The sequence below is a fragment of the Vitis riparia genome, chromosome 4, assembly GCF_004353265.1.
Source record: "Vitis riparia cultivar Riparia Gloire de Montpellier isolate 1030 chromosome 4, EGFV_Vit.rip_1.0, whole genome shotgun sequence".
Taxonomy (NCBI): Eukaryota; Viridiplantae; Streptophyta; class Magnoliopsida; order Vitales; family Vitaceae; genus Vitis; species Vitis riparia.
The window spans coordinates 19,678,147-19,696,961 of NC_048434.1; the positions used below are offsets into that span (position 1 = coordinate 19,678,147).

Consider the following 18,815-nt stretch of genomic DNA (forward strand, 5'->3'; position numbering starts at 1 on the left):
GATTTTCACGACGCGTTCGGTGTTCCGCCCCAGCGGTTGTCGAATCAGGTTACGCGATGCAGCTTCGGGGATGGTTCAGAACCATCCACGTTGAGAGGAAGTGAGGATGGGGTTTCAATCTGCAATCCGTGGACTGGTTTTGGTGAGAAACTTGTGTTTGGCGAAGACGGTGGTAATGGGCGGCGTTACCACAGTGAGGACTTCTTTGACGATATCTTTAGAGGTGACCACTCTGTGAATACCAGTCCAAGTGGGTACGATCTGGATCCGATTGTTGTTGTGCCCTTGGAGATGATCAAGTTGGTGATGCCTCAAAACCGTCCTGATGTCCACGATGATACGCTCCCCTCCCAGCTTTCCTATCTCAACCACCTAGTGCGTGCTTGCTTTCATATGCTCCAATGATGATGAAGAGACTACGACACCGAGGAAGACGAGGATGATGATGTTGATATTCATGGTCGTACCAATTTGATCTGTTGTAGCTGCATCATCTGGAGATTCACCCAAGAGCATGAACAGATGTCCAGAGGGGCGATCGAAATGTTGTCACAGTTGCATATCTCAATCATGAAGTTGTCTGGGTCGTGGAAGAAGAGCTGATCAACTTCTAATCCACCTTCAATCACCTCTTGTCTCACGTAATGAATTTCCCTTTTCCTGAGATTCTTCTCCACCGCCTCCCTGCTTCCACCAGCCCGCTACGTCTATCTTCGGTAATGGTGCGGCTACACCTCTTTTGGAATCCAATCTGCAGCCCGCCGTTTGCTCCCTCCCCTCACTTGGTCAATCCGCGGCTCCTCTGATAAGCCCCCCTAACTCCACCAACATGAAAAGGACCCCTCACTAGTCTGGAGATAGCTAACAAAACATAGCCCTCATTCCGTCCATCTACACACTGAACCTTTCCTTTTCCTCTGCCAAAACAACTTTGGTAATTCATATTTCAGAAAAAAATGACATCCCTCCTACACAGACTGATTCTCCACTTTCCAAAAAATCACAGCCCCTTCCCTAAAACCTTCCAAAGTCTCTCTCCATCAAGATAGTCTTTCCCAAAAAAAAAACCACGTTGACTTATCCTTCCATCACCTCTCCATGTCAGTTCATCTTTCTTTCTTTCTTCATATCTACTGTGGGCTGAATGCCACCATTTCACAGCCTTCCAACCTTCATTTCTCATGTTCATTTTTCTCTCAATCATGGACTGAATTGGCCTCATTTGACCTGCCTTATTTTTCTTCCCAAAAAACCTTATTGTCCCATTCTTAATGCCACCCGTATATCTCCTAAATGCCATCCAAATTCCTTCTCAAACGTAGTTTGAATTCTCCTTCAAAAGGTAGCCCTTCTCTCATTCTGCGTGGTAGAAAAGTCAATCTCCATGGTGCGACTGTGTTGTCCACTCCAGGCCGCGATCTCCTTCAATCTTTTCATCAATGTACTTCCCTACAAAATTTCAAAGTTAATAGATTAAATAAAATAATAATAATAATAATAGTGATAAAAACAAATAATAATAATAATAATTAAATAAATTTATTACAATAATATGAAAATAAAATAAAGGAAGAAATAAACCAGACATTAAATAAAATAAACAAAAATTAAAATAATAAAAAGTTAAGTCATGCAAGAGCCAAGCAAGTCATTCAAGTCATATGAGACATGCAAGATATACCAAAAAGGTGACATAATCTAAACTAGGTAAACCTAAGTGGGTCAAGATGTGCCAAAATGGGTCAAATGCATCTAAATGGGCCTAGGGTGTTTAAATGGACCTAAGGTGGTGCATAATGGGCCAAATGTATTTAAATGAGTCTAGGGTGCCTAAGGTGGTGCCTAAGTGAGCCTAAAGTGGTGCTTAATATGTCAAGTGCATATAAATGTGCCTAAGGTGCCTAAACGGGTCTAAGGTAATGCCTAATGAGCTACGTGCATTTAGAAGTTATCCTAACAAGAAATGAAAAAAACCTAAGTCTAAATTAAGGTTGCCCAAAATTACAATGAGATTAAATGAGTCCCTCAACCAAAGTCTCCAAGGTGGTGTATAATGGATCACCAGGAAATTAATTAATATAAAGTATTAAACGAACACTTAATAATAGGACATATGTTAGTAGGATAAAATGAACGGTGTATATGCATATCGTAGCCTATATTTTATTCTTGTTTTAGAAAATAAGAAATAAAATTAAAGCTGAATTCATGTCACTCAATGTAATAGCTTTTTGGGTACGTAAATCCCTCGTTCATTGATAAAACTGACTTTTTTTACTAACATACAAAACACATAAAGAAGCAGCTCTATTTTCTCTGTATTTCTCTAATGTCGGAAAAACAGCATCTATGTTAGCCCCTTAAAACACGCTAGTCTCATAAAATTTATAAACCCTCTTTTTCCCCCACGGGATCAGCCCTTAAATTCCCCGTCTTCAAATCCCCTCGCCCATTTCGTTGTGTTAAATTAACTTATAAACAGAGGAAGGGTAGAGTTCCATCGCCAATCTCAAAGCGCGGCCGACCTGATTTTTCAGGTATTTCACTGGAAGATTCAGTTTCTGTAATTGAATCTCAAGTTCACTGAATGCAATCATGAGTTTTACTTGATTTTGAAAGCCTTGTTTGTTTCCCGGTCATGTCCTAAACGGAAGAACAAGGAAAATGAAAGGAAAATGTTTTTTTTTTTTTTCTCGCGATTTCTAAGAAACGAAGATTTTGATTCTTTTTGTTAGCAGGGACATGCTTGTAAGTTTGAAGAGATGTTGAGTTTGGGGAACTGTTTGGATGGGCATTCTTTGTACTGTTTGCTCATAACTACAGTCACAGGTATAGATATCTTCTGATCCTAAATTGCCATGCAGAATCATTTGTTGAAACTTTTCACTTTCAATTCTATGTTTGGTTCCAGGAGCGTGGCGTGGAAAGAAAAGAAAATGTTAAGGAAAATAATTTTATTAGTATGGAAAATACTAATCAAATATAATTAAAATTAGTTATAAATTTATGAGTTTTCAAATTATTTAATTATTTAATCTTTATATGGAAGAATTAAAATAGGGAAAATGAGCTCGAAAAATTATATAAAAATAATTTATCAGATTTTAAACCTAATTTTATTTTTCTTTCATTTTTTTCATCTACTTTTCCTTTTAACCAAACATAGCCTTAAGAAAATCTTGAGATCTGAACGAGTTTCCTCTTTCTGCCAGCTGTGATTTTGCAGGCACCTGGGGCTTCTTCCATTGTTGCACCGAGTTCCAATTGCTATGCTCTTGATAATTCCAGCCACATTTTTGATTTTGTATCCTGCAATGTGTCCTAAGTTATTCCTTGTCACCTGTTTATTGTCATTTATGATACACAATAGCTCCTGTTGTGATCTAAATCTGTTGCATTTGAATCCTTGGAAGAAAGGAGAATTACTGTGGTGAATAGCCCCAAACCAAACAAATTCTGATGAGTATATGATTGTGAATCTCTCTAAATAGTCAGTCACCATGGCCTGTGATTCCAATTATGTGAATTGGATTGAATTTGGGGCCAAATACTTGATGAAAATTGTTTCATCTTAACCTGTTACCCAGAGTAGCTGGCTTGGGCAGCCTTTTGAGTATGATGGGAAGGTAATGTCATCATATAACTCTAATAGTCATTTATCTAAATGTACCAATTGTCAATTGTGCACAAGTTCGCTATGGTTTACCTTATCCATGGGGCTTATACATCAAGGTTTTATCTCCATGCAGGATTCTGACTTGGTGGTTCGGTTTTGTAAAGATGTGGAGAGTAGATCGCAAACGGTAGTGATCCGAACTGCCACATTCTTAAGCACTCAATTATCATGCTTGTTTTACTTCTGAAACTAATGCATTGTATAGAAAACTCGTCTGGTTTGCTGTCTGCGACTGTTAACAAATAAACTTTCTGTCCGCCATTGTGGACTACCAAATCAACTTGGGGTACTGCCTTCCTGTTCCCCACCCCTATGTAAACCTTCAAAATCCTAGAAATTTGATAGTTTATATAGAAAAAATCTGCATTAAAATATAAATTAAAAACAGTTTCACTTTAAAAAATTGTAAGCTCACTAAAAGTCAGCTGATCTGATGCCTAAAACAATGTGATGCAGGTGTTCCTGGGTAAAATCATGTTTATATTCATAAGTGCCTGTTTGACGTGGCAAACAAAAAAAAAAAAAAAAAAAAGAAGCAAAAATAGAATTGTCCTAGTTGCATCATTGATTTTCTATATGATGCCTGCTGCTGTTGCATGGGTGATCACATCCTCCTATACTGTGCCATATAATAACTAATTAACTTTTAATGGATCCTTTGAATATAGATCCCATAGGTCCAACTACAGAACAAATTTGAATCTACATATTCTTTTAATTGCTAGGTTGTCTCTGACCGGATGGATGTTGTTTTCTGTGATTGAGGCCTTTAACTAATGTTTTTAGTAATATCAATATAGTTCACACTGTCTAAGTTTTGCAGGGATATGTGGATTTTGGCCGATTTGATAAGTTCAACTATTTTGTTGCTGGTTCAGGACACATTAATTTTGTTCAAGTGAGTCTGATCTAGTCTCACATATTATTTGTGAACTTGTTATGTATACACAGAAAAGTTGGTGACTTTCCCCAGGCAGTGCAATTCCTTTTTCTATGCTCAACATGCTCTCTGTTTTTTAATCCTTGCATAGTTACCTGACTGATATATTTTTTATGAATCTCCTGCATTAATTTTTCTTGACTTAGGATCTTGACTATTTTATTTTAGTTTTTTCAATAGATGAGTAAAAATATTATTGAAAAGCACCAAAAAGAGGCACAACCAAGCACACACGATATATACAATGGCTGCCAAAAAGCACCAAAAAAAGGGAAGAGAAACAAAAAACTACTCTTCCTCAGAATGAACCCAACAAATCAATGAAATCAAATAAGAACATTGGGCATTCTCCAATAAACAGTTGTGAGGAGAGGCCCAACTCCGTTTCGTTTTGAGAACATGTGGTTAAAGGAGGACGGGTTTAAGGATCTGTTAAAAGGCTGGTGGCAAGGATTCAATTATAGTGGGTCCTATAGTTTTATCCTGATAGAAAAATTAAAGGCTTTAAAAATTAAATTGAAGGAGTGGAATTCGGAAGTTTTCGGTAAAGTTGGAGTGAACAAGAGGCTAGCTTTGGACAAGGTGTCTTATTGGGATAATCAGGAGCGGCTAAAAGTTTTAAATGACTGGGAGTTAGAAGCGAGAAAGGAGGCTAAGGAGGATTTCAAGAAATGGGTGCTGATGGAGGAGATTTCGTGGAGACAAAAGTCAAGACAGGTTTGGCTGAAGGAAGGTGACAAGAACACGGGATTTTTTCACAAGATGACAAACTCCAACAGAAGGAAGAATTGCCTGAAAAAAATTAAAGTCAATGGCACCTGGTTGTCAGAAGAGCAGGATATTCAAAGGGGAGTGGTGAGGGCCTTTCAGTCTCTTTTATCGGATCCAGGTGGCTGGCGCCCTAGTGTGAACAATCTTGAGTTTGACAGCATTGGGGCAGAGGAGGCAGCTAGGCTGGAGCTAATGTTCACTGTGGAGGAGGTTTTCCTGGCTCTTTCAGAGTTGAATGGGGACAAAGCCCCTGGTCCGGATGGGTTTACCCTAGCTTTTTGGCACTTTTGCTGGGACTTCGTCAAAGACGAGATTATGGGATTTTTCAAAGATTTCTTTGAGAGGGGAAAGTTTGTCCGAAGTCTGAATACCACCTTCCTTGTCTTAATCCCAAAAAAGAGCGGGGCTGAAGACTTGACCGATTTCAGACCCATCAGCTTGGTGGGAAGCCTCTACAAGCTGCTTGCAAAGGTCTTAGCCAATAGATTGAAAAAGGTTGTGGGAAAAGTGGTTTCTACTACCCAAAATGCATTTGTTGAAGGTAGGCAGATTCTTGATGCAGCGTTAATAGCCAACGTGGTCATAGACTCCTTGCTGAAGAGGAAGGAAAGTGGGGTGCTATGTAAATTGGATTTAGAGAAGGCCTACGATTGAATCAATTGGGATTTTTTGCTGTCAGTGATGCAAAAAATGGGCTTTGGGGAGAAATGGGCTGGGTGGATCAAATGGTGTTTATCCACTGCGTCGTTTTCTGTTTTGATCAACGGCTCTCCAACCGGTTTTTTCCGAAGCACTAGGGGGTTAAGGCAAGGGGACCCCCTATCCCCTTATCTTTTTGTTTTAGGAATGGAAGCTTTGACTAGCCTCATTAATAGGGCAGTGAGAGGGGGTTATCTTACAGGCTGCTGGGTTAGGGGAAGGGAAGGAGCAGGAATTCAAGTCTCACACCTGCTGTTCGCTGATGATACGATGGTCTTCTGCGAGGATTCCCAAGAGCAAATGGCTTTTTTAAGTTGGTTACTCTTGTGGTTTGAAGCCACTTCTGGATTGCGTATTAATCTGAATAAAAGTGAAATTTTGCCGGTGGGTAGAGTGGAGAACGCTGATTTACTAGCTGCTGAACTGGGCTGCAAGGTGGGATCTCTCCCTTCTACCTATTTGAGGCTCCCTTTGGGTGCTCCGCATAAGTCGGTGACGGTTTGGGACGGAATGGAAGAGAGGATGCGCAAGAGACTTGCCTTATGGAAGAGGCAATTCATTTCCAAGGGTGGAAGAATCACTCTCATTCGGAGCACTTTGGCGAGTATGCCAACCTACCTCATGTCCTTAATGCGTATGCCAAGAGTGGTTAAATTAAGACTTGAGAAGATTCAAAGGGATTTCCTTTGGGGAGGGGGAGCGATGGAGAAGAAGATCCACCTAATAAAATGGGGTATTGTTTGTTCTCATAAAAAGAAGGGTGGGTTGGGGATTAGAGATCTCACTACTCTTAATAGGGCCCTTCTGTGTAAATGGAGTTGGCGGTTTGCGGTTGAAAGGGATTCCTATTGGAAGCTTATAATTGGCACGAAGTTTGGGGTTGTTAGAGGAGGTTGGAGCACTTGCGAGAGTAGGGAGGGATTTGGGGTGGGGCTCTGGAAAGAAATCAGCAAGGAAGGGCTGTTGATGCTCAATAATGTTTCTTTTTCGGTGGGGGATGGTAAAAGGGTGAGGTTTTGGAAAGATACTTGGTGCGGGAACACTCCTCTTTGTGAGGCTTATCCCTCTTTGTTTGATTTAGCGGTTTCTAAAGACGCGAGGGTTGCGGACTGTTGGGATTCAATGGGGGAAGTGGGTGGATGGAACCCCCGTTTCCTTAGACCTTTCAATGATTGGGAGGTGGAGGAGGTGGAGAGACTCCTTCTGATCATCCAAGGAAAGAGGCTGAATCCTGGTTTGGAGGATAGGATGGTGTGGAAAGAGACGAAAGATGGGATTTTCTCTATAAAATCCTGTTTCAATTTTCTGGACCACAGCAGTGCAGTCCCGTTTCCATGGAGAATTATTTGGAGTACGTTTGTTCCTTCCAAGGTGGGCTTCTTTGCTTGGGAAGCTTCTTGGGGGAAGGTGCTCACTCAAGACCAACTAAAGAGGAGGGGCTGGAATTTAGCTAACAGGTGCTCCTTGTGTTGTGATGAAGAAGAGACGATAAATCACATCCTTATTCACTGCTCTAAGGCGAAGGTTTTGTGGGACCTCTTGTTCTCCCTATTTGGTGTTAATTGGGTCCTCCCGTTATCGGTTAGAGACACTCTTTTAGGTTGGCATGCTCCCTTTAAGGATAAGAAGCATAGTAAGGTTTGGCGGGCAGCTCCTCTTTGCTTATTTTGGATGGTATGGAAGGAAAGAAATAGGATAGTTTTTGATAATGAGGTCCTATCACTTCAAAGATTGAAAAATTCCTTCATTTGTAATCTCTTATTTTGGGCTAATTCTTCCATAGTTGTAGGCCCCCTTTCTTTGTTTAATTTTGTGGACTGGTTGGGTTCTTGTTGAGGGCTGGTAAGGGTTTGTCTTTTTTGTTTCCGGTTTTTGTAGGTGATGCTTGTATACTCCCTGTATACTCTGGGTTGCCTTTCTTGCCCATTTTTAATATATTTCTGTGCGTTTATCTATCAAAAAAAAATTCTCCAATAAACAGTTTGGTCCAGGAAAACAAGTTACACTTTCTTGACTATTTTATGGATTGCAGGACCTGTAAAACACAATTGTTATGATCGTTTTCTTTTATGTACAGGAATTTTATAATGGTGACCTCTTGAATTGTGAGAGAACTCATGACAAAATGGGACGTACAGCTCAGGTTAGTGATGGAATATTATTTTTCCATAAGAAATACTGCAGAAATTGTATGATACTATTGTCAAAACAAGTTTTTATTGTTTTAATTTGTTGGTTTTTGTTTTATATTTTTTCTTTTTGTGTGTTTTGTGTGTATGTTTCTTCTAGGGGAGAGCCAGAGGGGTGTGTTTCAGTTCACATTGTTGACATTGTGATTTTGAGCATTTAAGTGTTCTTCATCATATTTTTTTGAATTCCTTAAATGTTTCTTGTGCGTAATTTCAGGTAAATATTATATGCGGAAGTTGTTCAAATGGACAATGTACAGGTTTGTTATTTCTTCATTCTTTAGTTTCAGTAAGTCCTATGCAAGGAGTTTATATTATCCGCGTTGACTACAGGGACACCTGTGAATATGAATGATGTTATTTGAACTCTATTTTGATTACTTTAGGAGTGGAATTGGTTAGCAGAATTTCTCAGAATTTAATAGATTTATCATAATAATTATTGGTCTTTGTGGATCCCTATGGCATGTTTGTATTTAATGCAATTTCAGGTGATGATTAAAAAAGTTGATAGTCTTAAGATTTGATAGTGAAAAACTTAGAAACCTTTGAACTGCGAGTTAGACATGATAGAAAGCGATATTTGTGTTTGACACATCTAAACTTTTGGAGGCAAAAGATATATGCAATAGGTTTTTATCTCTATGTTTTTAATTTTTCTCCCTTAGCCATTGTTTGAATAGTCATTATGAGTCTCATTGAAACCAATTTTCTGCAATGGGGTTCCTTTGCTTCAACAGTTTTGCTTGCCTTGTATTCTATTTTCGGTCAATTTCAATTCCAAGTGATTTTTTTTGTTTAATAATTGGTGATAGTGACCCCAAATAACTGGGATAAGGCAGAGTGCCATACTCTGTTGTCTTCTACTGTAGACTGTTTCTTCGTGTTGTTTTGGGCTCTTGATTCCTCTCTCCTCTAAACTCGTGTCTTCTTGTATCTCCAGAACTCTTTGTTCTCTAAAATTCCCTGCTCATGTCTTATCTTTCTTTTCATATCTCAGGTGAACTTGGATGCATATGCAATGTTACTTATGAGTCAACTTGCAGGTCTTCTACACAACACCTTAGTTCTTTTCGATTTTCCATCAGATTTTCCTTTCCTACTATAGTGTAGAGTTATTTAAATGTTCAGTTTCTATATCAGTGGGTTCTGCTGGTGCATGATGTGAAACAAGGCCAAAATAATTAAGAAAAAACACCCAAGAGATGGGGGTGGGGGGTATTGGGTGTTTTCAAAAACAATTCAAATTAAGCAACAATTGAAGTAACATAAGTAAATAGAAGAGGGAAGAGAGATGCAAACTCTTTTATAGTGGTTCGGCAAACACGTCTACATCCACTCTCCTCAATCTCCTTTATGAGTGAGGACTCCACTAACCAAGGCTTCACATCAAGCCTTTAAACTTGTACACTTGGATTCAATGGCTCCAATGGGCATTACAATTATCTTCAAGTTCAATACCAACTTGGAGTCCCAAACACTCAACCTTTCACTAAAAAGGATTTTTAACATGACTCAACTTAGCACAAAAATGGATCAATTCAAATAAAAGCTATGATGAATACAAAGGGGTGTACTAAATGGATTTGTATGTGGAAAAGTAAATGTGCTCAAGTTTGAGAGCTTTGAATGAGAGAAATGAGTAGGTAAGCAAGTTAATGCATATGTTCTTTTATCAATATATGCATAGGTGAGCTCTCAATTTATAGAAAACCAACCCTGAGCACCCTGTTCTACAAAAGTAGGCTTCAATTGATCAAGCTTCGGTTCAATCGGTCAAGTAGTTGTTGGGTATTTAATGTACTGTAGGTGATCGTTGTTCCTTTTTAAGTTTTGACCAACCTTTGACCGGGAAAGGTGGAGCCTCTGATGGTAGCACCAAGGTTTTGGATGAGAGAGAACACCAATTGAACCGATTCCCAACCAGTTTGACCAGTTCAGGATGGCCTTGGCCGGTTGGGCCAAAACCAACTTAAAACTCTTTTTTCTTTTTTTCAGTCCAAAGCTTTCCAACCCTTAGGCAACTCATTTATAAACCTTTGTAAATCAATTTTGAAAGAATTTAACCTAAGGTTTTGATGTATAAACCATATTCATTCAATTTAAAAATGTTTAAGGCCACTTTTATGAAAAACAAGGTATGAATGAATGCATGAAAAATGACTTAATCCTAAGTGCACCCAAAGGATTCATCTTACATAGATTCCTAGACAATACTTGTCTTTAAGGATTCATGTCTTCGTGTCCTTTGAATCTATTTTAGGTGAACTTGAGCTTTCTTTTGATTTTGTCAATAAAACCTAAAACTTTACTTGGTTTAAACATGCTGGTTCACTTAATCATGTTTTGTTATAATCAAAACATACTTAGGAGAGTCCTTGGGCTAACACATTACATATGCTAGAGTTTTCTACTACTTGCTAAGATTTGGAATTTGAAGGGCCTCAATTGAATGTCATAAGATCTACATCCTAAAAAAGGCAAATAAATAAATAGTAAAATGCCACAAAGAGTTATCTTTGGAAAATGTTCAGTTTTAGTAGAATATATTTATAAGAAATGTCAGTTCCAAGTACCTGTTAGGATCACTACAACTGGAGATATGAGATACCCCCTTGAAGTTATAACAATTGTGAGGATTTCTGTCATGGAAGAATTGTTAATGAGTAATAGTTACATAATAAAATGCCTCAATTATAATATGTTCATTTAATAATAAGAACACAATCAAGCGACTGATTCTAGTATTGTAGTTTGTTAAATATCTCTTCCCTGTCACTAGTCCCTTCCACTCTCTTCTCTGGATGCAAATAACCCCATTGTTGTATGTTATTTCTTCAGACATTTTTTCAGTACCAGGATGGACCATAGTTAAGTCTCTTCTGCAGCATAGTGTCACCAATGAAATTCTGCAAAATGCTTAGCAGGGAACACTTGAGGAATTTAAGCCCTTTCCTGAAAAATCTCCTAGTCAGCTAAATCATATATAATGAAGGGAATATGGAAATACTTCATTCAGCTCAGTATCCAATGAAACACTACAAATACTTGACATTTTTGCAACAAAGCAAGAAATTACACGAGATTGAAGATTTCCAGCACCAGTCTCCAGATTTCAACAAACTTGAAGAAATGTAGTTGTAAAAATAATTACATAGCTTTGTAAATTCCATAAGCATATTCCAATTCACTACCTTGACAAACTCTGGTCTCATGGTTGATATTTAGCATAGTATGCACTTTCTCTTAAGTGGGTAATGTGGTTCACTCATGAAAATCCACTAAACTAAAACTTTCCCACAGTCCACATTTCATGGTAGAACACAAACCATGTTGCTAAACCTATTCTGGAACATTGATAGTGTGTCACTTTTCTTTGATGTGCAAAAGAAATTGTCTGGTTGAATAAATTTCAACATGTAGACAAATTGATGTAGGACAACCTTAAAATGGTTGTCTATAATCAAATAGGTGGGTTAGGGTTTCAATTTTTTTTTTTAATAGGTAAATTTTTGTCCCCATTGGGACTTGAACCTGGAACATCCCACAATCCCTCCCCATCCGTTTACCACTTGAGCCAAGCCTCAAGGGCTAGGATTTCAATCTTTTAGGATTCAAGAAGAGGAACGAGGGATAAAAATTTATGGCAACATAGAAAGTAAAATAAAATATAAGGAAAGAAAGATAAGATGAATAGATAAAACCTTAGAATTTCACCCGGAAGAAAATCAGTGGACTCTTTCCATTGAGAATTGCAAGGTATGGGAAGAAACTTAATCATATTGATTATCAGTACTTAATCTTGTTTTAAGTCAATTAACCTTGTTTATAGGCTCTAAAAAACACTAGAACTTGAATAAAACTATGAAAAAGTAGACATAACCTATGTAGTAACTAATTAGGATTTTTATTCATTTTCTAAAACTATTAAATCTTCTAAAAAAATTAAAAGAAATAAAAAAATTCATTTTTAAAATTGGAAACCTACTTTATAGAAACTTTTTGTAATAACATCCTTTCTCTTGGAATTTCAATTTTCACCGAAATCTTACTGATTCTGAGATAGAAGATTTAGAAAGCCTTATGCGGTCTCTTGATCGTCTACACATATCTCCTTCGGTTCCAGATAAGTGATCCTGGTCCTTATCTCCTTCAGATCTTTTCACAGTCAAATCTTTCTTTCTGGCCTTATCCCAATATTCCGAGTCGCCTCCAGTGTTCCCTACTAAGTTTGTCTGAAATTCTCAAGTCCCTTTCAAAGTCAAGTCCTTTGTCTGGTTGGTGGCGCACAAGAAGGTTAATACTAATGACTTGCTACAATTGAGAAGACCCCACAAAGCACTTAGTCCTGACATATGTAAGTTATGCATGAAGCATGGAGAAACAGTAGATCACCTTTTCCTCCATTGCTCTTTGACCAAGGGGTTGTGGCACAGATTATTTCAGTTAGCAAAGATGGATTGGGTTTCCCCAAGGAGCATCTCTGACATGTTTTTTACTAATTTTAATGGTTTCGGATCTTCTAAGAGAGGGGTTGTTTTATGGCAAGACGCGTGCATCGCGTTAATGTGGGTGGTGTGGCGGGAAAGGAATGCAAGGATTTTTGAGGATAAAGCAAGGAATTCAGGGTATCTTTGGGATTCTATTCGTTTTTTGGCTTCTCTATGGCCTTTTTGTTCTAAGGTTTTTAAGGGGATACCTCTTAACGTGTTACAACTTGATTGGTTAGCGGTGTGTAAATAGACCATTTGCTTTTTCTCTCGTTGTATTTCTTATATTTGATTACTTGTAGTCTTGTTTTTCTTTGGTGGGAGGATTTCTCATCCTTCTAATTGTACCTTCTTTTTATCAATATATTCCGTTGTCGTTTCCTATAAAAAAAAAAAAAACATTTCTAATAAAGAAGACTTCTAAATTCTAATGACTCAAAATAGAAATTTTAAGATAAAATGATAATTTTAAAGAATAGAAAGTTTAGAACTTTTAAACAGAATTCTAAAACCTCCTAAATTCTAAATAAAACTCAAATAATAATTATGATACCTAACTGAAAAATTACCCAAATACCCTTAATTAAAATAAGTAATTCAGAAGTTTTGTATTCACTCCTTTCTTGAGTAGATCTTGGAGATTTATCCATAATGTTAAGCATTATACTACTTTGAGATAATGACTAAATCTTGTCATTTTCACATACAAACTTTCTGAATAATGAGTTATAATACGATGTTTCAACTCCTCTAAATAAGAAAATTGAAAGGCTGGTAGAGAGAAGATGTTTTACGAATTACAATAATTATGGGATTGCTCAATGTTAAATATCCTGTTACTTTGCAATGTTGACTAAACATTGTCATTTTGGCATATAAAGTTCTCAATGGTTATAAGTCGAGGTTTCAACTTTCTCTAAATGTGTGGTTATTTCCAACTGTTTGAGTCCAGAGTTCTTGTTGAACTTGCCATTCCATGCAAGGAACAGGGTGTGCGTGTATTTGAGGGCTTCACTGTTGGTTTTCATCCTCGGTCATGGGAAATTGTAAGAAATCATGTCATTTTCACTCATAGATCTAAATTTTGCTCATGCAAACTGAAGTTTCACATGGAGGAATTGCTTTTATGAACTTGCAGGTTTACAATGGCATGACTCAATTGGGTTTTGATAAATCTCACCATGCCTTCAGGTATAGAATTTTGCACTTTTGAGTTTTTATGCCTCATTTTCTATTTTTTTCCCCCTAATTTCTGTCAATTGTAATGAGTAATTTCTCTTTGTTCCTGTATTGGTATGTATGAGCCTTTTAAATTTTTACATCATTTATAAGCATCCTACTTCCTGATCTACTTCTTTTAAGAAAAAATTTAGCTTTTTTATTTCAATGTGATAGTCTAGCTTTGACTGTACATGCCCCTTTTTAGGGAGGAGTGGTATGGGATCTGTGTATGCCTTTGTGTTGTGTGTGTATATGTATATGCAATTACATATGACAATCCTCTCCTGTTAGTAAATTGGGTCGTAATGGTAATTTTATTGGTTTGGAGGTCTGTGGGAAACCACTTGTGAAATGAAAACGTTTCAATTTGCTCATCCTAACTCTTTCAGGTCTTGTCTTTGACTTTTCACAACATTCAAGATGCTATCTTCTATTTTGGGTTTCATTCGAAAGTAATTCATTTTGGACTTTAAGTAATGAATTCATTTTTATCTTATATGCTAACAACTCCATTTTGTGGAACTTGCGCTCCAAATGTTATCTCAGTGTCTGTCACTTATCACCTACTAATGGCCTATATTATTTCATTTTATGAGGCTTCCAAATCCTCTATTATCATGTAAGGCCTTTGTTCTCGCTACTTCAGGTTTCATCCCCTCAATAAAATGCTACAGGTGCTTTAGTATAGAAGCACACAAGCACTGGTTTGCACAATTTGGCTTGAAGATGTATCTGAGTCTCTGCTCTATGCATTCATCTACTGCCATTTCACATTACCTTATCTTTTATCATGTATACTTCCTGTGAACTGTGTGCGCCTCTTTTTGATTGGCACTTTTACTATATATATAATATATATATTCTCATATTTGCCAATCTGAAATAATTATAGTCACTTCTATCAGTCTGTCAGACTGCTATTTGTTATTGCACAAAAGTTATGCATGATGAACATTTTATTGATGTTAAGACTTATTCAATTTTTTTCTCAACAATAATAGTAGAAAGTATTTGCATTTTTCAGCTTCGGCACTGAACAGACTTATGTTGCTCTTTACATGACTGCAATTGCGTCCCTTTCCACTTTGGTGCAAAAACCTACTGTTAAGGTACTCTAATTTCTCTCTTCTCATTTTAGGTGGAACACCAGTTATTATTGGATAAATCTGCAAATTTTATGCTCTTAGTTTGATCAAGTATCTTCTGGAATCAAAATTTCTTCTTCTCCCCAGATTTTCCCAGAACATGGCCTGAAGGTAGGATTATCAGGCTCAGGGGCGACTGGAAGACCACCTACAACGTTGTCACCCACAATGTTGGTTGTGGATTGGAGTTGTATGGATATTTCTTGTTGCTGCAATATTTATATCTTCTTCGATATTTGATCTCCTGATCTTCCGTTTATAATGGTCTTAGGTGAGAAGGCCCGTGATACTCCATATGAAGTTGATATTACTATTCCAGTAGAAGGTTATGAGCCCATTCAGTTTACTCTCACAAAAATGTGTGGTAAGCTCCTCAATCTTATTGCTTTAACTGAGTTGAACTTCTCTTTGAAATATGGTTGCAAATGAGTCCTTTCCATTGTTTTGAAGATTGGACTAGATTGGCTGGTTGGACTGTGACTAGTCCCTTTCCAGTCCAAATCAAGGTTTAGCCCATTTATTGGCTTGATCACTAACCAGTTGAACTAGCCAAGTTTGGAAGCCAGTCCATTGATATATATATATATATATATATATTTATACTTTAAAATGATCTGGTTTTAATCATAAACAATGTCATTTTGCTCATGCTCAAAATGTAAAAACTGAAATTTCGATAATTTTTTTCAAAGATCCCAACAAATAGAGGAGATGTTGCCAACATTTCAATAAATCTACCTTTTATATGTATATTTGGTTATTTTTTGTTGTACTGTGAAAGTTAGAAAATAATTTGCCTCCACTTTTAAATTAAAAATGGTATTAAATTATCTTTGAAAATTATTCATATTGTTTTAACTTATTATAATAATTTATAACTTTGATAATAGAAAGAAGAAATGGAGGAAGATGTGTATTAATTTTAAAAGTTATTTTGATCTTTTCACTAATGGGTATTTTTGTCCTCTAAAAATCATTATCCAGGTGAATACATAGAGAGATTAGGTGGATGTGAATATAAATTCTCACAGATAAATTATATATTTTGATTTGGATCATGGTTGAATGAATGGTTTGGCCACTAACAACCCAACAACTTTTCTAGTTCAATGACTAGTCCAGGTTTGAAAAGGTTGGTGCTTGCTCCGTGAACATATGTATTCAAAGACTTGTTGCTCGTAGCATGTTTGACATTTCATCTAAAGTTTTTATGCCAGTAGCCTGTTTTATATTTCTTTCTAAGTTTTTATTGATGGCTTAATGTCCTAAGCTGCCGGTTTTTGAAACCCTAGACTGGTTTGCTTAAATTTGCAGAATATCCTCAAGGAAAAGGAGGAGGAACTACAAGGGGATGGGCTATATTTGGGGTGGCATCTTGCATGTATGTCAAGTTCAAAAGTCCTTTAATCCTACATGGATTGTTTGTTTGTATCACATATTTAATTGTGGAACTAGATGAATTAGAATGTATGACGTGTACATCTGCACATCTGCATCTTATGTCATGTAGTCAATCATGCAGCAGTCTTAAATACAATCAAGCACAATAACAGTACAGAAAATAAAAAGCAATTACGTAAGGAACCAGAAGATACTTGGTTTAGCAATGTGCTCACTTCCATGGAGTCGAGGGGGATCAGATCCCTATCAAACATTGAATTAGGATTACCAAGCCACTCAACTCTCAACCTAGAATCCTAAAATTTCCTTGCACCTGTAATCACATTCCAGTGACAAGAATATCAATCCATATATACAACCTTGAGCTCATGCTGCTCCTGAACCCGCATTTTGGTTTCTGGGAAAGCTTCTTTATTTCCTGCGTTAAAAGAGGCCCCTCTGATTCAAAATGCAGGACAGCTACTGTAACATTCCTGCCTCTAAACTCTTGACATTGTTGGAAACTGACTAGTAGATTGTTTAGTTATAAGCTTTGATGCATTAGGAAAATACACCTCATACTTAATGGTCATGCCTACATGATACAGATAGGAATTCCTTTTGCCTTTTTTACTTTGCAAAGAAAAACTTTATCTTGATCACATCCTGTATCCATTTTTATTTTTCCAACTTTTGATGTTTGGACAAATTGGCATGGAACAGATTCATTGTTCTATCAACGCTGTTTTGCTGTGGTGGGTTTGTTTACAAGACTCGAGTGGAGCGCCAGGTAGAAGCTGATTCACTTTTGCTCGCCAGCATTAGATAATTTGTAGTTTAGTATTTCTTTGCATGGTTCAAAATGTGTTCTACAGTTACTTATTTTCCTTTTTGTTTAATGATGTGCAGCGTGGGCTTGATGCATTGCCAGGCATGACAATTTTATCTGCCTGTTTAGAAGCTGTAAGTGAATTTGGCAGCAATTATTATGCCAAAATTATAATCTTGGCACTTGGACTTGAACTCACAGGTTCTTTTATTAAGATTGATTTTAAATATTGGACTGAGTTGATCTTGCTATCACTTTAGTGTATGAGATGATAAACCCTGTTCAGACAAAAGCCAATATACGTAGTGTCTGAAATCACTAGGCCAGAAACATATATGGAAAAGACGGCCTTGCTCTTAGACAAGCTTCCCTATAGCTTTGCATCAGTGTTCTCTCTTTCTCTGTGGGCTTATCTTATGTGGTACAAATTACTTAGGTCAGGTCTATATATATATGCCGGAGTATCACAGTTTTAAAATGGTAATGGGATCATCCATAGTAAAGCAACCCAGAACTACCACTGATTTTCACTTTTTAACCTCATTTAGTTTGATTTTCCCTTTTCCTGCTTCTCATCCCAGAGTAATAATTTGTTGAATTTTGACATAAAAAGGTAAGCGGAGGATCGCACTACTCACGAGCAGAAGATACCAACAGTGCATTTATCAATCAAGCCTCTTGGGAACGCCAGCCTGATGCTGCTCAAGGAACATGGAAAACAAGTGAAAGAAAATATGGTTCAATTTAAATTTTGTAGTCAATATTCTTTTATCTTTGCCGTTGTGCGCTACAGGAAATTTTCATGCCTGAACTGGATGATCACAGATGATTGTGAACTCAATACAACCTGGTTATTCTTGTTCCCTGAAAACAAAACTGGGAAGGTTTAATCTAAGCTTCCCACCTCTTACTCTTCCCATTTCATCTCAATATAAATTAGCATCATTATAGGGTTGCCAAGTCAACCAAACCCTCTATGGCAAGATTCACAAAGAAAATAATAGCTCAAAATGATGTCAAAGGATTCCCATGGAGCTAACCCCCTCTTAAACAGAACCATCAGCTTATCATCCAAAGTGTAGGCAGTTGACCGGAACACGCAACTCGGTTTGCAACATAACTTAATGTGCAAAAACAAGGGGGACAGCTATCAGCAATCAAAAAGACACTGATAAAGTATCTTTTCCTCCTTGAAAGATGCGTAAAGAAGGGAAGTAGTTCTCCAACCCTACCTATAATTTTGTTTATTATGGCTTTATAATTCAATGGGCCGATTATATTGACCTAGTATTCGCATATGCTATCCAAGATTTGTTTTCTTCTCTTCCCGCTCCCAAACGGACGAACTCCAATTATACGGTTCATCAGGGTTATTGGGGGGAGCCATGTACGGTCCCAGTACGTGAAGAACTTTATGAAATTGTACGTGGTCAGCATGCGTTGAATGAAAAATCCATAAATACGAAATTGTACTT

The 18,815-nt window shown here is 37.2% G+C and overlaps 1 protein-coding gene across 3 annotated transcripts; it reads left to right on the forward strand.

Annotated features, from left to right (window-relative positions):
• Positions 1 to 2,323: 2,323 nt before the first annotated feature.
• LOC117912953 lies at positions 2,324 to 18,257 on the forward strand. 3 transcript variants are annotated; one of them, XM_034827771.1, is made up of 18 exons: positions 2,325 to 2,537; positions 2,736 to 2,829; positions 3,213 to 3,304; positions 3,588 to 3,626; positions 3,750 to 3,803; positions 4,500 to 4,574; positions 8,164 to 8,229; positions 8,493 to 8,535; positions 9,276 to 9,321; positions 13,718 to 13,811; positions 13,904 to 13,956; positions 15,011 to 15,095; positions 15,219 to 15,321; positions 15,403 to 15,495; positions 16,446 to 16,512; positions 17,235 to 17,301; positions 17,421 to 17,474; positions 17,954 to 18,257. In XM_034827771.1, the coding sequence occupies exons 2-18, from the start codon at positions 2,763 to 2,765 to the stop codon at positions 18,086 to 18,088; spliced, it is 1,233 nt and encodes a 410-aa protein (XP_034683662.1). In that variant the 5' UTR covers positions 2,325 to 2,537; positions 2,736 to 2,762; the 3' UTR covers positions 18,089 to 18,257. The 3 variants fall into 3 exon arrangements, with proteins under 3 accessions (XP_034683663.1, XP_034683662.1, XP_034683661.1); XM_034827770.1 differs by having other exon boundaries at positions 2,326 to 2,537; positions 2,739 to 2,829; XM_034827772.1 differs by lacking the exon at positions 16,446 to 16,512 and having other exon boundaries at positions 2,324 to 2,537; positions 2,739 to 2,829; positions 17,954 to 18,042.
• The last annotated feature ends 558 nt before the right edge of the window (positions 18,258 to 18,815 follow it).